Source organism: Lethenteron reissneri, chromosome 15, assembly GCF_015708825.2.
Source record: "Lethenteron reissneri isolate LAM-NWPU_2019-01 chromosome 15, ASM1570882v1, whole genome shotgun sequence".
NCBI classification, from domain to species: Eukaryota; Metazoa; Chordata; class Hyperoartia; order Petromyzontiformes; family Petromyzontidae; genus Lethenteron; species Lethenteron reissneri.
In genome coordinates this window covers 10,497,461-10,518,109 of record NC_083793.1, presented here as the reverse complement: position 1 = coordinate 10,518,109, position 20,649 = coordinate 10,497,461, and the positions used below count along the sequence as shown (strand labels likewise).

At 49.9% G+C, this 20,649-nt stretch overlaps 1 protein-coding gene across 1 annotated transcript in view; it reads right to left on the bottom strand.

Moving 5' to 3' along the window:
• Positions 1-10,338: 10,338 nt before the first annotated feature.
• The window catches only part of TTLL3 (tubulin tyrosine ligase like 3), a 23,280-nt gene continuing 12,969 nt past the window's right edge, over positions 10,339-20,649 (bottom strand). Inside the window, exons 9-15 of the mRNA XM_061552032.1 lie at positions 19,497-19,645; positions 18,249-18,492; positions 16,943-17,144; positions 16,305-16,538; positions 14,869-15,569; positions 13,817-14,063; positions 10,339-12,199 (exon numbers count right to left, since the gene is read on the bottom strand). Coding sequence (XP_061408016.1) covers positions 11,960-12,199; positions 13,817-14,063; positions 14,869-15,569; positions 16,305-16,538; positions 16,943-17,144; positions 18,249-18,492; positions 19,497-19,645 — 2,017 coding nt within the window. The 3' untranslated portion in view covers positions 10,339-11,959. The remainder of the gene's footprint in view (positions 12,200-13,816; positions 14,064-14,868; positions 15,570-16,304; positions 16,539-16,942; positions 17,145-18,248; positions 18,493-19,496; positions 19,646-20,649) is intronic.

Genomic DNA, 20,649 nt, shown 5'->3' with positions numbered 1-20,649 from the left:
CCGTGTTGGTCTCGGGGGTTGTTTGACCATACCTCATGCCGCCATATAAGCTCGTTGTTTGACCACAGAGTGCGGATTGGGCATGGATACACGTGAACCATGTATGTTGGGCGCCACGGTGGCTAGGAAATGTCAACTATCTCGCCTGGTATACAGGAGGTCGTGGGTTCCATCCCGACCCTGACCCTTGCTGTATGTTCGGAGTTTGCGTGTCTCTCTCATCATCATTACGGTGGCTAGGAGATGTCAACTACCTCGCCTGGTATACAGGAGGTCGTGGGTTCCATCCCGACCCTGACCCTTGCTGTATGTTCGGAGTTTGCGTGTCTCTCTCTCATCATCATCACTGTGGCTAGGGGATGTTAACTACCTCGCCTGGTATACAGGGGGTCGTGGGTTCCATCCCGACCCTGACCCTTGCTGTATGTTCAGAGTTTGCGTGTCTCTCTCTCATCATCATCACTGTGGCTAGGGGATGTTAACTACCTCGCCTGGTATACAGGGGGTCGTGGGTTCCATCCCAACCTGACCCTTGCTGTATGTTCAGAGTCTGCGTGTCTCTCTCTCATCATCATCACTGTGGCTAGGGGATGTTAACCACCTCGCCTGTTATGCAGGAGGTCGTGGGTTCCATCTCGACCCTGACCCTTGCTGTTTGTTCGGAGTTTGCGTGCCTCTCTCATCATCATTACGGTGGCTAGGGGATGTTAACCACCTCGCCTGGTATACAGGAGGTTGTGGGCTCGATAACGACCCCGACGCCTGTTGTCGATTTGGAGTTTGTGTGTCTCTCTCCCCGTGGTCGCGTAGATTTTCTCCGGGTCCTCTGGGTTTTTCCCTCCACGTTTACAATCAACATCACGCGTTTAAGAGTATTTTAACCTAATGGCGGGACCCCGGGGTCCCGAATAAGCGGAAGTCGAAATCGTAATTAATTTATTTATTGTTGGCGACTCCGTCCCACCGCGCACATAAACGCCGCGACCCACCTGGCGCGGATCATTCTGTTGTCATGTCACGTCTAGTTTCAGTTTCATTTATTTGGTATAGCCCTGTGAGCCATTAGGTTCTTGAATTGGGTGCAACCACAAAAAACAAAAAAAGGAACAAGAAAATATCTTCAAGTGACTATGCGCAAATTAAAAAATCCAGGATAAAACAGCAAAAAAATCTTCCAGAAAAAGCACCGTACGTACACCAACGCTGTGTGCAAAAATCCCAGTGAGGTGCAAGTCAAACAACAACAACTACAACCACAAGACAACTTAGATTAAAGCCATCATTCTAACTACATACTACAACAAACAAACATGGCCAAACCAAAAAAACATTTCGAAATCACCAAAATAAAGCCATAAACGCAATGTAACAGTGATCATAGGAACTGTGACCGAAATTTAACAATAAACGACATAAACAACATGTACCACCAAAATCCTGCATGAGTCACTCCACAACAGCAGGAGCATCAGTAGGAGTATCAAACATTTTAATGCACCTTTAAAGATTAGCACACTAAATCAAAACACAAGATCATACTTTTGCAGCGTCCAAGCGCAGCAGCGAGGATGAATGCGCAGAAGAAACTAAACTTTGAAACTTTGATTAGCGCATCGTGTAGAGCTCGTCGAGAGGAATCGATTGCCGTGTCGTTCGCCTTCAACAGACATAGAATGACGTCGCAACGCAGTTGATGCGAGAGCCGCGGGCTGATTGGACCCAGGGGTCCCTTCAAAAGGTTCGTTTTGCCTGCCGTGCATTATTTCCACGCGACAAGCCACTTCGCTGGGCTCTCATTCGTGGTGGCCAGGTCGCTTCTGAGAAAAAGCGCCGCGTAGCTCAGTGGGCCTTACCCGGTAAAAAAGAAAATGCCGAACTTCTTTCGCGCCGTACGTAACCAACCCGTGCTAAGGGGGGGGGGGGCTCGTTCAGATATCAGTCGCCGCTGACGCCAGCCGTGGCCGGGAATCGAACTCAAGGTGCCTGTGGGTTAACCATCGAAGTTCGCCACAGACGGATTCAGCAATCCGTTGCGCGCGTCCACCTCCCAATTTGCGTAACACTTGCAACACCAGCAGCAGCAACAACAACAATAATAATACTCTGTCGAAATATTTCTGTTTCTCTCTCACGTCAAACTAAAAAAAACTGAAGCGAGGAGTTTGCGCGAGATCAGATTACAGCCTCGGGCGACAAAGATCCCCCGAATAGCCTGGCATTGACTGCTGCTGCGGCAAGTGCTGTTAGCGAGCAATCATGGAGTAAAGGCGTAGCTAGAACCAGACCCGGCCGCCTTTGTCTCTCCCCCCATTGTTGATGTTTTACATGCCGCACCAGTTACATACTTAAGACTGAGTCTACCTAAGGGGGGGGTGGGGAGGCCCACACGGTAGGCTCAGATACATCACTCGCCACCGATGTTTTAAACCGTGGTGGAGAATCGAACGCAGCTTTGCCGGGTTTCGTGTCGCGATGCACTAAAACCACTGCGCCACCGCTCCCCGCCGCACGTCCACACGCGTGCACACAGCGACGGGCCAGCAACCTTGAGTTCCTCCCCCAAGGGCGTTCGCGATTCCCCCGGGGAATTCCCCGCGAGAGGCCAAGGATCCTCCCTCTCTCTCCCTGTGTGCATCAAAGCCGCACGCACGCACGCAACTCCCTGTGCGGAGTCAACCGTTTCTCTCTCATTCATCGATTCCTTTTGGAAACAGTGGGGGGGGGGGGGGGATTACGAGGAGGGATGCAGGGGTCAAGACACCACTTTGACAACGAGACGCAGATCCGTACGACTTATCCCCCCCCGCCCGCCACCCCTAACCCCGACGCCCCCCTCCTGCGCCGCCCCCCACCGCTCGCTTACTTCACTTTGCTCCAGGAGATTCGGCAGACAGCGAATGGACGCTCCACTTCGTGGAAGTCGGGGGGAGGGACTGGGTGATGGGGGGGGGTAGGCTTGCGGGGGATTGGATTAGAAAGGAGGGGGGGAGGAGTAAGAGGGATTATTTGTGAGTGGTCATATTGTTTACGCGAGAAATCCTTGAAGAGTCTCGTTACTATTTTCCAGGAGGGTCCTGCGAAGCGTTTGGTCCAGATGTCTTGCTGACCCGTCAAATTAATCGATCCCTACCATTTCAAGCTTAACTTTAAGCTTTCGTGACTGCAGGAATTCATATTATTTAGGTCTTTCGGTAAAGTCACCTAGATAGGTTCAAAACCTATCCACGTGACTTTCCCTAACATTTGTTTCGTCATATTGCATATGCATTTCTGTTTGAAATATATAAACCTACCTTTATAAAAAGAATATTACGATTTGGAGAATTAAATGGGGGGGGGGGGGGGGGGGTCACAATATATCTGGACCAAATTTGGTTTGAGGTGGGGATGGAGGGATGGGGAGAGTGCGATGAAGTAAAGTAGGTAGGGATTCACCGAGAGGAGGGAAAGAGATATGAAGAGGGGGAGAGATGGAGGGGGAGCGAAGCAAGGCATGGAGAGAAGGAAGTTCGAATGGAGAGAGGTAGGGAGGGGTGTCGAGGGTGGAAGGGAGAAAAGTAGAAATTGAGGGAGAGATGGGGGAGGGAGGATGGAAGGACGGAGAGAAGACAAAACTGGGATAGGGAGGGATGTAGCGGGAGAGATGTAGGAATGGAGAGAGAAAGACGCATGGGGAAGGAAGGATGGATGGAGAGAGCTAGAGCGAGTGATGGAGTGAGAATAAGAAGTCCTCTTCATTCAGCAGAAACACTCTCCTCCAGACCACAGTCACCGGCAGAGTGTGCGTTTTCAGCAGCCCCGGTGTGGTTCCGTAAACTGGCACAGAGGCTGTGGTCCACGTGCACACCCAGCCACCCCTTCCCACATAATGAGGACGTTAGTCACCCTTCATCATCAGCAGCCGTTGTCTATCTACAGCTGGATGAAGGTCGCCCCACGTGTTTTGTCATCCATCACGGTCCAATGCTGCTACCGTCCGTCTCAATCCTGCGCATGAACTGATCGAACAACATCATCAGCAGCAAGCATTCAATATGTATTCCTACAGGAAGTGATCGCAGACCAAAGACAGTGTTTAAATACAATGCAGTGTAGACACAACACTCGAGGGAGCAGCGTTGAAAATATTTAATGTGATCGAATCTTTAAATAAATAAATGGCCCGCTTCAGTTTATGTTTTTGTCCAACCACATCGCTTCATCTCGCTCCATCTCTAACTGCAATAAAAGCTTGGCAGGACAATTCTGATTAAAACAACACATGTGGTTATGCTGCTGCTGTTGTTGTGTGGTCAGTAGTGCACAAGCACAAGAACAACTAAAAATAACTCAACACACTCGTTAATAACAATGTGGCCTTAGCAAAATTATATAGGTGACGTGTCGGGCAATGGCCCTTTTCAGCGCACAGAGAAGCCAGAGAGATAGAGTCCTAAAAAAATCTTTGTTTAAAAACACATCAAATATAACAACAAAATCACGGTGTCGTACTTGCTCGAGTTTGTGTTTGGGCTGTGTGGTGACGGGATAACGCCTTGACGGCTTGTGCAGCGAGAGGACAGGGGACTTCTGGCGCTGAATTCTGAGATGATTCTACGTGGAGATTCTTCCCGTTCCCACGAGCCTCGTGATTAAACTTTAATCGACAACAAGACTGGCATCAACGTGGTTTTAATTAGCCGAGGATGAGGCAACGCACCCTCCGCCCTCTGCATGAGGTTCTCACTCCCTCTCCCTCACTCCCCCTCCCTCCTGATCTGACCTCAGAGGTCAAGTTCTCCGGTGATCCACAACTTTAAAAGCAAGGGTTAGTGGATCACGCACAAATATGTGAAACTCCCATTACCCCACGAGGTTGCAATGACAGCACAGCAAGATGTAAAGCCATCTGCGCGAACGTTTTCAGTACGTGTGTCCGTTGCACTTCTTTTGCACCGTACGTAGCCGACCGTGTTAAACGGAGGTGCGGGTATTATCCCCTTGCATGCCGAGTGGGGATTTCTCAGGCTACTCAATATTATTCCCACACGAAGCCAAACATGAAAGTGTGGCAGCACTCTCCTTAATGTATTCTGTCTAAATAAAGGCTACGTTTAAATTTACGATCAATGTTATGCTTTGATTTGTTGCAAAATAACGTATGTAATCATTGGGGCAGTGGCGCAGGAGTTGGCACACTGCACTGTGAAAATTAGTTCAAGTCCCGGCCACGGCTACCATCAGTGGCGAGTCATATTGGACTGGGTCGCAGGCCTGCCCATCACCAACCCGCAGTGACCAGCGTGGTGAAGTATGTTCAAACAACATCCCTCATGACCCAAACGGCGTGAGGCCTTCATCCACCAGTGGATTGACAGAGAACTGTCATTATTATTAATAACACAATTAAACACATTTCAATTGCATGCCCGTGAATAACATCGCTGCTGAGACAAAGGCGGCCGGGTGAGTCAGCTCGCTCCTGGCCACACCGCCCCCCTCATTCCACGCGTTCCTCCCTTCTGTCTCTCCATGTAATTCCAAGCACGCGCCTCTCTCTTTCTCCATGCTTCTTTGACACCCTTTTCAGTTTTTTTCTCTCTCCCTATTTTTCATTCACTGCCACGGTGTCTCTGTACGTACCACGTGCCAGAGCAGGTATATAGTACGCACGGACCGACGTGGTGAAGTATGGTCGAAGCCCCCCCCCCCTCCGCCCCGCACCCACTCCCCCACGTGACCGACGGGTCGGATTTAATTAGAAATGGTGCTTAATAGGTGGTCGCCAACAGCACTTTTCCCCAAAAGTCTACGAGGCTTCAACACACACACAGGGAGACTTCCATTTGGCCGCTTGTGTGGAACATTTAACGAGCCTCTTACGAGCCACGTGTTCGGGGGGTGGGAGTGGGCTCATGCCCTGAGGGTCGTTTGAGTAAAAAAGGAAAAACATCTCTCTACAAACACCACCACGGAGCACGGAAAAAAGCCACGACAACAATTAGCATCGGCCATGGTCAATCCACTGCTGGATGAAGGCCTTCCCAAGCTGTCTCTATTTGTCACCATCTGGCAATACATGCAACAGTCCGCCCAGCGAAACTGATGTTACATCTGGCAGCCATGGAATATAACCGCGTCCGAGATGGACCGCCACCGAGGGAGATGGAGCATCGAAATCGGTTTATTGTGCCAGGCGCTAGCTGGATTGTTACGCCGCACGATCCAGAGAGATGGCGGTGGCTTGGGGGAGGCCTTCATCCAGCAGTGGATTGACCATGGCTGATGATGAAATCCGTTCCTTGTGCACTCCCACTGGAGTGGAGGTTTCGCATGAGACGCTGCCCTGTGGGAGTCAGCCCAAAGGCTCAACATGGAAAGCAGCCAGCGGCAAACAGCACTCTTATAGTTTCACACGTAGGCTTTTGGCGACCAAACCCCAAAACATCTATTGTGGAGCACTGATATAGTTGTAACGGGCGAGAAATACTAATCACGCTTCTTGAAATGAGCAAGGTTATTATAACAGCCTGGGAAAAGGGATGATGGGAGGAGGGAATTCCAAAGCAGAGCCGTGCGAGGGAGGAAGCGGAAAGATAAATGTTGTGACCTGCAGTGTTGGTGAGTGGGTGGGTGAGTGAATTAGTGGGTGAGTGTTGCGTGACTCGCAGTGTGGTGAGTGGGTGGGTGAGTGAATACGTGGGTGAGTGGAGCGTGACTTGCAGTGTGGTCGGGGCCGATCCATTCCGAGGAGCAGTGGGTCGGTCTCTGTGTAAGGAAATTGCAAATGTGATCAGAGTAACCAAAACATGTTTAAATTAAAATGTCATTGCCTCTAATGTGTACGCTTCGTTGCTTATTTACGCTCTTAGTTGGCATTAAGTCCCCATATTCGGCAGCCCCACAGATTCTTCCTCACTGGCCACGCATTTGGTTTTTTTTACCCAGTCCCAAATTGGCCAATGAGATCGCACGCAAAACCACGCGAAACACTTCACATCACAAGTCGAGTTACTAGTGCATATACAGTCTGTCGCACAACCCATTAAAATGTATAATTGCCCATAGCCCGACTAGGAGCCGGTGTGTTTACAAATGCCTGGGCCCATTTTTTTTCATCCCGTCACTGACAGTGTGGATGAGATGAATCAGTCTGGCATAGAGAGACCGAGTCCTCTACATGGGTGGAGGAATCAATGAGTGAAGTCAACGGAACAGTAAACCATGGTAGGAGCGTTAGATAAGTAATACGGAGGCGACTGACCAGCCGGTGTGCTCGTGTGTCTGGAGTGAGTGAACATTTGCATTCGGGGAAGTTGCGATTTCCCCCCACAAATGATTCGGCGAGTGGTCATGGTATAGGAGGCCGTAGGAATATCAGCAGCAGCAGCTGTTTAAATAAATGCGTTACCCCTGTAGCGAAGTGTGTCTATTACCACTCTATAACATGTGTGTACATCACAGTTGGGTCCCGATGTACCGCAGTGCGTGACCATAGCCAACCACCGCGTCTACAAATCAAGGGCTGTGTCCGAGGTTTCCAGCTTGCTTTGGTCTCACCACGCGAGGGCTCAAAGAGACCTGGATGATCCATGATAGAGGCTTTTTGGGGGGTTAGATATATTATGGATAATATTTGTCGCGAAAGCCTACGTGTTCATAACAGAGCAGAATGAGTCTCGTTCGCAAGATGTGACTGATCTGGGCCACCAAATTCACCAAAAAAGGGAAATCAAAGGAGAGGACAGCAGGTGAAGCGACGGGAAATCGGGGCATACACAAACTGTATCGCATGAGAAATCGGAAATGTTCGGTAATGAATTCCCTGCAGCTCAAGTCGGCTTGAGCAGTTTATTTTTAGACTGATGATTGCACAATGACAGTACAAATAAAGTTACACATTAAACAGATGTAGGGTGACTATTGTACTAACATGTAAACAGACAATGATATAGGAGTCAGATGTGTGTATGAGGGGGGTACTGAGCGCTGTCTCACATTGGCAAGATCTATGAAACAGGATGGGCATATCGCCATCATGAGCCATGTTTTCTCCACTGTTGGATGCAGGCTTTCCCCACGCGGTCCTGCGATATCGCAATCTCGCTTCTTCACATTAGCTAATCTCATCGCTCCATCTCCATGGCGTGTTCTCTCCCTGGCCTGTCTTTCCATCACCAGGCTCGCCAACCAGCCATGACCTCTTCTGGCCATCACGTGACCTTTCCGTATACTTTTCTCAAGTGCCATTAAGATGTCTCTAATTCAGTGGTTCTTAACCTGGGGTGCACGCAGCCCCTGGGGTTGCGAGATGCCCCTTCTCGGGGTGCGAGACATGGCCATGATTAGTTTGAGAAGTTCTAGATTTGAAGCGTTCGTGACTGCAAGGAGTCATACTCTTAGGGTTTTCGGTAAAGTCACGTAGGTGAAAAATAAGTAATAAAAATAATAGAAATAATAATAGAAATAAAATAATAAATCACTATTATTTATTTCAATTATTATTTCTATTATTTTTATATAATAGAAATAATAATAGAAATAAAATAATAAATCACTATTATTTTATTTCAATTACTATTTCTATTATTTTTATTACTTATTTTTCACCTATGTGACTTTACCGAAAAACCTAAGAGTATAGTTTTAGAAGGTAAATCATCGAAACACAAATTAAGCACGGGCACGTACGTACAACTACTTTGTTTCATCAAACATTTATGTATTTAATAACATTATACATTGTTTAACGATTGAGACCCAGAGGGGTGCAAGGCTGCCGTGAAGGTGAAGGACCACTGCTCAAATGTGTGCGTGGATGTTTGTATGCTCTCCGATCCACGTGTTCCTCTTTCTTTTGGTCACCGTCAATGTTTCTGACCCATGCGTCAGAGCAGATGTGCACCGATTGAAAATGTTCTCCTTCAAGCACAGTAGTATACTTCTTCGTGATTACAGGCCGTGTCTCGCTTCATCAGCGAGATACATTCCGCGAAAATTGCTCGCTAAGCAAAAAAAACGTTAAACGATCGTCATTTCTCCATTGACTCCTCTGATGTTAAAAGCTGAGTTGCGTTTCAACACCAACATTTTCCACTTTTCTAGCATGAGATATACAAATCATAATAAAAAATCGATCTAAATACTTTAATCCTGTCTCAAACGCCTCTAGGGTACTTCCCGACAATGTAGAAAGCTGAAATTAGGTACATATGTAGCTTTTAGGACACCAACAGAAAAACATTTAGAAAATCCGAGATTTTCATTTTAAGGGCCCCAAATATCAGTTTGAAGTGCCCCATAAAAATATTTGCGCGTGTCACAAACCGTTCAAAATACAAGACTGCGGATTTTTTCGTTTGATAGAGAGTTAAATAGCAAATACAATTAAAGCGGGGACGATTGTTCGATTTTTTGGGTTTTTGAGATATTTCGTATTAAAGTGGGTTTGAATAAAAATATCCGCGTTTATAATGTTCAAATCTGAATAATTCGAAAACGGTCAAATATCGAAGCTCTCATGGAGTATTAAGTTCATACATTTTTGTTCTTTCTAATATAAAAATAACGAAATCTTTAAATTGAGTAGTTTACTATGTGTAATGTCTTTAAATACAAGTTGACTGAAGTCGTCAACAATCTATTTTGCTGAAAAATACACATTTTTGGAGCAATTGTTAGTGTCTGATCGTAGATTTAAAAAATCACATCAGGTTTGTTATTATATTTATTGGAAACTTTTGCCGGGCAAAGACAGGCTTCATGAACTAATTAAGTAATAAAATGTAACACTTACCACACATGAAGAACCACAGTGTAAGATCCTGCATAATGCCTTAACAGACTGTATGGGGCAAGCGCTGTTAGCGAGTACCCAAGAAGGCCGGTATAGCACACGAAGGGTAGGTGGCTAGCACCACTCTCTGCCACCTTTGTCTCCCTAGTGGCGATGTTTACACACCGCACCAGGTACTCATTTGAGGCTGAGTCGACCTAGGGGAGGCCCAAGACCGGTTCATATAATCATCACTGGTGTTGACCTCGGATCGCCGGGTTCGTAGCGCAGAGCGCTAACCACTACACTACCGCTCCCCTCCCGCCACCCGTTACAATGCCACCACAGGGACCCCTCCCCCACAGCACGAACACGCGGTGCGTGCAGCGCAGCACAGCTGGAAAACAAACAGCTGTGGGCCACCGTGCGCCCCCTGCCGCCACAGGACGCACATTTATCAATCGGTCTCCACTCGATCGGCGAACATTTTGCTCGCTTTGCGAACAAATGGGTCGAGATTAAAATTGCTCGTTATAGCGAGACGCACTTGTATCGATGATGTAATAATCTGTCACCAGCACACGTTTGACAACTCAAATATATATTTAATATAAAACGTGGCCACATATTGCATAACATACACGCCACCACATATATAAACACAAATGTGCACCCCACGCTCAAACGCTTGACGATAATAACAATACATTCGACTTGTAACACACTGCACAACGGCTCAGAGGCGCGAGGAACCACAGACACAGCAGGAAGGCAGCCACGCGATGAGCCGGTGCAAACAATGTCCCAAGCTCTGAGGTCCTCTATGTATCAAGGTTGTTATCGACCAATTGACGAGTGTTTACATTTGTGGGAGGAAATCAAGAGCGCCCGGAGAAAACTCACGCATGCTAGGGGGACACGCTCTATCCAATACGGACGGAATAAGAGGACTCACAAATATGCTGTACTGCATTCTCCTGGCAAGCCAGGGTATAGCACCTCGATGCCCACGGGAAGGGAGTTGTATGACCCACCAACTCCTCACCTCCAAAATGCTGGATTACAGGCTTGCATAGCTACCACAGCTTGGCTAATGATTGATGATGTCCGTGATGATAATGACCATGATGGTGACGATGAAGATGATGATCATGGATTATGATAATGGTCAAGATGATGATGATCATGATGATGGATGATCTAAAACGACAAAGTGGTTTCGCTTTAGATTTACGCATGGAGAAATACTCATTAGTTTACAGACCTGAGCTTGTGGTGGACATTCCACATTCCTATGGCAGGGGATGAGTTACTCTTTAGCATAACGGCCGTTGACATCTCACAAACTGGTAGTTGTTTTACTGACATTGGAGGCATGAGAGGGTGAGTTGACCCCCTCTACTGGGATTAAACTCCCATGCTCAGTGTGAGTCAAGTGATTAAATAGTAGCACCACAGATTGTTGATTGATGATGAGCGATTGTTATTGGATGATGATGAATTTTGATTGACATTGTTGCTGACTATAATGAACATAATATCATTACAAGATGATCATGCTGAGTGAATATTGATGATCAATGATTAGTATGGCATAACGTTTATGGGTGGTTAATATTGATGATGATGTATATCATCATTGTTGCAAGATAATGATCATTCCTCTATAATGATGTTGACAATGGGTGAGTAGTTTTGGATTACAATTATTACAGCAATATGATGATGGTGCTCATAAAATGACGATTATGATCGCTGAAAGATGATAACGACAATGCTGGGTGATTATTGCTGATGATGACAAATGATGATGATGATGATAACGACTATTGCTCAGTTATTATAATCATAAATGGATGACAACGATGATAATGACAATAATGCATTTTCCTCGATGACTATCATTATTGGACGATGATGGTAATATTTGTTTTTTATGTACGACGATTAATGGACAATGATGACGATGAAGATGATTTTAATGACGATTAACATTCATCAGTGATCAATGCATAGTACTGTGGAATGATGACGGTGATGATGAATGTTGCAGAATGATAGTGATGATTTTTGTTAATGAGCAATGACAATGACGATGACAATGATGGTTGCAAGACGCTCACGATCGTCATTAATGCATCGTGATGATATTCACGACAATGGCAACATCATCACCACCGGCATTGGCAGCCTCACCACGCTGCCCTAGTAGAAAGCCCTCCGATTGGCTCTTAGGGAGGGTGGCGGCAGTGAACCCTGGACGGCCGCCCCCGACAGCCGAACGATTCCCTGCAGCACCACGGGGGGCAACGCGCAGCGGAGCGGGGGGCACATCCCCGACGGGGGGCGGGGGGCCCGCAGAGGCGGGAAGCTCACGTCCCTCCACACGCTGCTCGAGTCCTGCACCTCTCGCCAGGATGCGCCCTGCTGAGCTCTGCGCCACAGCTGTGGTCACACGACAGGGCACAACAGAGGGGTGGGTGGGTGGGAACACGGGTGCGGGAGATAAGACAGGGAGACACGGGGTGATGAGGACATAAGTGGAAGTTTTACGGTGTAGGAAGAGGTGAGAAATGCTGCTGTAAGGATGCATTGAGGGAAACCGGAGGACACTCGCTAAGGTATAAATATGAACACTATCCACCGGTGTCGAATGTTCACGTCTCACACTCGATTAGGGTTGCCACCTTTGAGGTACAGAAAATGGGGACTTATCATTCGGAAGAAGAATATGTCACAATATCGGAAGAGAGGAGAACTCCATGCAAATGCATCATCTCGCGTGACGTCGGTCCTGTCAGTGGCGTAGTAACTACATTATCAGTGGCGTAGTAACTACATTATTATCGTTCCACAACTGCCAATAACTGGGACTCTTAAATGTCCCAGGAAAGACCGAAAAGATGTCGCAGGATGGCAGCGCCCACCTCAACAAGGGTAACGTTCCTGCGAAAGCCAAGGCAGGTGGTGACCCTAGTTCTAACCCAGCAGCGTAACGAGCGTGGGGGCAGTGGGTGCCTAGCCCCCCACCTGGTGACCAAAGCTACGAGTTTGGGCCCCCCTTGACAATCACCATGAGATTTTTTTTTCAACAATAGTGTCAAAGGATAAAAACAACTTTTTTAAAACGCGGTTCACATTTTTTTAATGAAAATTCATTCACATAGAACTCTGTTTCTGGGATATGTATTTCACCAGATACGTGTCAATTATATTGCAAAGAGGTACAACTACGGAGCTGTAGTGGCGGCATTTTGGCAAGACGGAGCACCCCTACAGCGTTACATATTCAAAGCCATGAGCGTAACGATGATGATGATGATGATTAGGGCAAGAGGAGGACGCGAAATATAATAGCCCGAGGTGCGACAGTGCGAGACATATCAAATATTGGGGATCCACCTGACCAATTACCGCACCCCCTGAGCTGATTCTGTAGTTACTACGCCCTTGATAATGTAGTCACAACTCCACTGATAATGTAGTTACTACTCTACTGATAATGTAGTTACTACACCACTGATAATGTAGTTACTACACCACTGATAATGTAGTCACTACGCCCTTGATAATGTAGTCACAACTCTACTGATAATGTAGTTACTACTCCACTGATAATGTAGTTACTACACCACTGATAATGTAGGTATTACACCACTGATAATGTAGTCACTACGCCCTTGATAATGTAGTCACAACTCTACTGATAATGTAGTCACTACACCACTGATAATGTAGTTACAATGCCACTGATAATGTAGTTACAATGCCACTGATAATGTAGTCACAACTCCACTGATAATGTAGTTACTACTCCACTGATAATGTAGTTACTACACCACTGATAATGTAGTCACTACGCCCTTGATAATGTAGTCACAACTCTACTGATAATGTAGCTACTACTCCACTGATAATGTAGTTACTACGCCACTGATAATGTAGCTACTACGCCACTGATAATGTAGCTACTACGCCACTGCCACGAACCATTACCTCCACCCGCCGTGCAATTTTACGAGACGAGGCGGCGCAAGAGGTGCACACGCGACGGCTGCTCACCCTCAGCGTCAGGGGCCTCGGCGTGGGGGCAAGGCTTGGGCATGGCGGCGCCCGTCTCCCGGGGGCCACCGCCGGGCGGGACGCTGGGTTGAGCGCGAGCGGCGACGGCGACAGTGTGCGCCGGCTGTCCCTCGCCGCGGCGCCCGGCTCCGCGTCCCCCTCCTGCGCCAGAGCGGTGTCGCGCCGCCACAGCCCCGCGCAGTGCGAGCGGTGGTGGTCCGCCGCACCACGTGACTCCGCGTCGCTCCTGCGATGTCAGAATCGGGAATGTTTCGTTTGCACTGGAGGAATCCGCAGAGCTGTGAAGCTCGTTTTTAGCAGTGTGAGAACGGGCCTAGGTGAGGTGGGTGGATTGGGGGTCAGAAAACTAAATTATACAATTTTTATTTTAACAGGTAAGGCCCACTGAGCTATATCGCTCTTTTTCAGAAAAGACCTGGCCACAAATGATAGCCCAACAAAGTGGCTTATCACGTGGACATTTATAGTAGTTTTTATAAACGTGGAGGGGAAAATCAGAGGACCTGGAGAAAAATCCACATGACCACAGGGAAACATGCACACTCCAAATATACAGGCGTCAGGGCCAGGATTGAACCCACAACCTCCTGTATACCAGGCGAAATGTTAACTACCGTGGCGAGATTATAACTACAATGAGGTCGGTACCTCTGAGATCCGGAGGTGGAAAAACATACCGGACTGAGCAAAGTCCATAGTGTGAAGGAATATTCTTATCACCCTGCTTGAAGGGAAATTGGCCTAAACATCCCAGTGCAGGGCTCTGGTGAAAAATTGTTTTAAAGTTCTGTAGTTGAAAGATTTGAGCAATTCCTCCTTATATTCCGGTTTTGCATGGGACAGTTTAACTCCAACCTGTTGCACTAAATCAAAGTATCCCTATCCATCGAACTTGACCGCTTTAGTTTTGTTCCAGTGAGTCTATCGTTGATTCGTCAATCACGTGCATTTGATTTGACAAGAGCTCTTCATATACCGATGTGTTGTTGTTTCCCCTAGCATCCACACGTGAAGCTGCGGGCGCCACTCACCTGGCCTCTCCAGACGCGGCACAAACCCTCGCGGTGCCACCGTCATCACCATCGTCGTCGCCCTTCCCCACGGATGCTGTAACCGTGGCAGCGACGTGCCCTCCGGCGGGCATCCCGCCGGCCTGCGGCAGCTCGGAGGCAACCACCACCGTGCAGGCAACCACCTCCCTGGTCGCCCCCACCGGCGCCGCCGGGACCTCCCCTTCCCCCCGCGTGTCCAGGCGTGCGGCCCGTTGCTCGGCCCGGTGAGCAAACCGCTGGGCGGCTCGGCGGGCGATGGTTGCGTCCGACTCGGGGCTGCGGCTGTGGCTCCTACGCTGCTGCCTCTTGACCGGCGCGACGAGGCTGTGGCTCCGCCGCAGGAAGCGGGGCGCGTCGCCCGCCCGCCTGCGCCCGCTCGGGCTCTTGACGGAGAGCGTTGGGTTGTGGTGGTGGTGCTGGTGGTGGTGCTGCTGGTGGTGGTAGTGCGGGCCGGCAGTGCGAGCGCCGTGCGCCAGATGGACGCCGTGGAGTGGCCGGATCGGTGGAGTGGGGGGAGACGCCGGCTGCTGGGGATGCGCGGTGTGGGGCGGCGCACGGTCGGGAGGCGCTCCGGTGCACATGGGGACGCCGATCCGCGGCTGCGATGCTCTCGACCTCTTGACCCCTTCTCCCTCCACGGAGAGGTTGACGCCCAGGTACTGTGGCACCTCCACGGCGGGCTGCGGGGGAAGGGGCAGCCCTCATTAGTGTGATGACTAGGGATGCGATGGGACACCGGTTGGTAAGCGATTGTTATCACTCGCCGTGAAGCAACGAGTCGATTTGTCGATCGCAGTTGATAAATGCATTCAATTTTGCACGGAAAGAAACTATTATTTACAGCTATAGCTCCTCCACACAGCTGCACTCAGCCTCCCCGTGTCCCCTCAACTACAGCTCCTCCACGCAGCTACACTCAGCCTCCCCGTGTCCCCTCAGCTACAGCTCCTCCACACAGCTACACTCAGCCTCCCCGTGTCCCCTCAGCTACAGCCCCTCCACACAGCTACACTCAGCTCCCCGTGTCCCCTCAGCTACAGCTCCTCCACGCAGCTACACTCAGCCTCCCCGTGTCCCCTCAGCTACAGCTCCTCCACACAGCTACACTCAGCCTCCCCGTGTCCCCTGGGCTACAGCTCCTCCACACAGCTACACTCAGCCTCCCCGTGTCCCCTCAGCTACAGCTCCTCCACACAGCTACACTCAGCCTCCCCGTGTCCCCTCAACTACAGCTCCTCCACACAGCTACACTCAGCCTCCCCGTGTCCCCTGGGCTACAGCTCCTCCACACAGCTGCACTCAGCCTCCCCGTGTCCCCTGGGCTACAGCTCCTCCACACAGCTGCACTCAGCCTCCCCGTGTCCCCTGGGCTGCAGCTCCTCCACACAGGCAACGACTGGGGGCGAGGTGGCCACCTGCTTGTAGATGAGGTGGAAGCCGCCCGTGTGTGCCGCGCGGTCGATCCTGCGGTCGAGCACGACGCGCAGGAGGTCGTCCTGCACGCGCGCGCACAGCTCGGCCGTCACCGGGGTCGAGGGGCTCATGGTGGGACTCGAGTTGATCTCGAGGAGCCACGGCCGCTGGTCCTCGCCCAGCAAGAAGTCCGCGCCGTACAGCTCGAAGCTGCCCCGCCGAGGGTCCACCACATCCTGGGCGAAGGCATGGGCCGCCCCACGCATAACCATGAACACCAGTGATCACTGTGAACAGCGTGAACACCATGCTTGTAATCCAGCACTGTAGCAGCGAGGGTTGGTGGATTGCACAATTCTCGTGAAACTGATGTTACCACACCACACCCGGTACTCATCGAAGGCTGAGTCGATCTAGGAGAGGCTCGGGACCGGTTCAGACAATCGTCACTGCTGTTGGCCGTAGGCGGGAATCGTACTCGGGTCGCTGGGTACTTAGCGCAGCGCGATAACCCCCACACTAACGCTCTCCCACTAGGCCACTGCTCCCCATCACTATCGCACCCCACGCGCTCTGACACACAAACGCACATGCACAGGTGCACTTACGCACTCCCGCCTGCTTGCCGGCCGCGACTCACCTGCGCTGCCTGCAGCGCGTGGATGATGGCCTGCTTCATGCCGGGCACGACGACTCCCTCCCAGGCGAAGCCCAGGCCCAGCGACTCGAGGTAGGACACGAACTGCCGGCCGTGCCAAATGTTGTCCCGGGGCAGCTGCGACGAGCGGCCTTGCGCGTTCTCAAAGTGCTTCTGGATGGAGTTGTTGCACAGGTGAATGGAGCTGCGGTGAGACAGGGGACATGGCGCGTTCACAGGTGTGTCATCATCGTTTACATCATCATCATTACAGACATCAGCACACAGAGAGAAAACAATTAATTCGCTATATACAAAATAAAATCATAGAATTTTGGTATCTGTTCACCACCGGGGATAGGTGGAGCTATGGGGACCGAGGGGAGCGGCCGTATGGGATAAATTAGAGAGGTGCTGAGATACAGATGCAGAGGAGGCTCTGGCGAGGAAGTTAAGGGGGTGTGCGTTGAAGCTTTTGTGAAGCAATGAGCACCCCGTCGTATGGGCATTAGTGATGGGCGTCAGTGACGGGGGAGGGGGAGAAACTGCACGCAGAGCCGTCCCTAGGGTAACGGCGAATCGGAGCGACCACCCCGGGCCCCGCGCTTTGGGGGGCCCTGCAATTTGGTGTCACGGTGTCAGATGTAATACTTCCGGTTTGGTTTGAAGGCGTTGGGAGACCCACACAGTGTAATTTTCCCCTGGCGCCGCACCCCCCTATAGACGACCCAAACTGCACACCCCTCACACCAATGTCTAATAACTCGGAGTGGAGTGAACGCTTGACAGCAGCTCCGATTAGCATGGTTGGCTACGTATGGTGCGAAAGAAGTTATACATACATACAGCTGTACCCTAAGGACAGCTCCACACCTGAGTGGTCAGTCACAAAACTAATCCGCTCTCGAAATCGCGCAACTCAATCAATGCCTGGGACTGCTTTGTCCACATCTGAGCGTGTAGTTGAGTAACAAGAACGTGGCATCTGGCAGAATAGTCTCGCCCCTTCCCTCGTTAGCTTCACCCCCCGTTCACATCAGGATCATAGCAACCAATCACAACTCGCACCTGCGTCACGCGATGAACGCTACTACCAACCGCGGAGCAGATCAACGCTTGCAAGTCGAGTCTCTTTGCACTGCTCGCAATCGGTTGTACAACTGCTCGCAACCGGTTGCAGAGGAGTCCCCACGCAACCAAGCTGCACGACCGATCGCTCAGGCGTGGCAGCCACCTTGATAATCAGGACTAAGACTCCACAGGCTGTCGTCAAGGACTCGAGTTAAACACAACGAACGCAGACCCTCACGTGTCCAGGTCGTCCAGCTGGAAGGGCTGAGTGGAGAAGCGCAGGTAGCAGTCCTCGTAGAACCACACAGTGAGCGGGTTCCAGTCGGTCACCAGGAACCACTGCCGGATGTCGAACTTGGTGGCGTGGATAAGCAGCGGCCGCTCGACGTACTTCTGCACGATCCAGCGGCCGTCCTTCACCAAGGTGGCGTCACACTCCACCAGACGCAGCATCTCGCACAGGCGGTTCATGCACAGCACGCCTGGTGGAGTCAACCCACGGGTGGCGAGATGTTAACTACCTCGCCTGGTATGCAGGAGGCCATGGGTTCGATCACGACCCTGATGCCTGCTGTCTATTTGGAGTTTGTGTGTCTCTCTCCACGTGGTCGCATCGATTTTCTTTCCAGGTCCTCTGGTTTTTCCCTCCACGCTATGAAACATTTCCACATGATAAGCCACTTCGTTGACCTATCATTTGTGATAACAAGGCCGCTTCTGAAAAAGAGATACATAACTCAGTGGGACTTACCTGGTTAAACAAAAAAAACCCGGCCGGTGGACAATTGCGACCGGGTTAGAGATCGACAACGTCGTCATCGTCATCATCGTTTGCGATGGATTCACTGTCGAGAAAAGGCCACCGCCACCACCGATCTCAGCTTACCATGCACATCTGCCAATCGAGGGCCAAGTTCAAGCTTTCCGGGTTGATTCTAAATGGCCAGGGTGAGAACTCAAGAGACCAGGATTCTCATTTGCAAGAGTGACCTGGGTCGCCAAAATGACCCAAGCCATATAAAGTACACCAATAAAGCGAATAAAAATGAGAGCAAAACAACAAAAGCGCAACCGCTTGGGGAAACAATCCATCGATCGCCTGTGCACATCATCAATTTACGTATGGACCATGATAATGATGATGATCGACACTACTTCCAAAGTGATCTCTGCTAAAATTAAGTGAGCACTGGGGAAGTACTAAGTTCCCGTTCACAGCCCTGAGCAAGTGATGGAAATTCCACATTCCTGCGACGGGGGTGAGTCTGTCGACAGGACAACTGCTGTTGACTTCCGCAACAAATTGGTACTTTTTTATCAACCCCAGAGGAATGATAGGCTCGAGAAAGTCAGAGTGACTATGAACCAATGGCTGGGACAGTGGCGATCCACGATAGACCACGATGATCCTGGGGGGGGGCGGGGGGGCATGTGGGGGGGGGCTGAAGGGAACCGCGAGGCACCAATGGGGGTCACCTGGGCTCACCTCTGCCGCGCGACATCGCCCCCGGTTTCACCACCCAGGTGTTGCGCGTCCCCTCCATGTCGAGCTGAGGCCGGGCGGTGCGGAGTCGCGACAGGAGATCACGACACTGCGGGGCCAGCCCCGCCACTCCGCGCAGACGCTCGCCACCACTGCGCGCACACACACACACACCCGCGTGTTCACCTGGGTATGTCTACACGCAAGCTGACATGCGGACATACAGGCAAACGTGCAAACACACGTGGGCCCGTGTTTTAAACACGTGTATATACCGTGTTTTAAAACATGATATATACACGCATGAACAAAACTGCTCTAGAGGAGTTGTACACCCCTAGCTGCCACTGCTATTCAGAGTGGCCTGAAATCAAATGTATCGTTGCAGATGACCGCTGCAAAGTATGATCTTGAAATCAAGATATGATCTTGAGTTTTGATTATAGTTTGCTGATCTTTAAAGGTGCATTGAAAAATGTTGATTCTGCTACTGATACTCCTGCTGTTATGGAGTGACTCATGCAGCCAGCTATGGCTGCAAAGTTTGGTCGTACATGTTATGTATATCGTTTATTGTTAAATTTGAATCACAGTTCCTATGATCACTGTTACATTGTTTTTACAGCTTTATTTTGGTGATTTTGAAAACGTTTTGGTTTAGCCATGTTTGTTTGTTGTAGTACAGAGTTAGCCTGATAACTTTAATCTACATTGTCTTGTGGTTGTTATTGTTTGCCTTGCATCCCACTGGGATTTTGCACACAGCGTTGAAATGCGGTGTTTTTTCTGGAAGACTATTTTTTCCCGGGATTTTTCTGTTGCGTGTAGTCACTTAAGATGTTTCATGTTCATGTTTTTGTTTTGTTGCGGTTGCACCCGAGTCAAGAGCCGCATGGCTCACAGGGTTATACCTAATACATGAAACTGAAACTGAAACACGTGTGCGGACACTGTTCTCAAGTGCAGTGACTTGAAGGCATCGGCCCAGTCACCAAACACTCCACAAAATAATCCCGTGAAATAAAATTTGGTTCTGAATTTAATTTGGCTAAATTGTAGCTCGAAGGATTAAAATGATCGGCTTGACTGTAACACGACTGACATTACTCTCTGCAGCAAGGTAGGTTGGGAAAGTGCTGCTCCATATTGTGTGGAC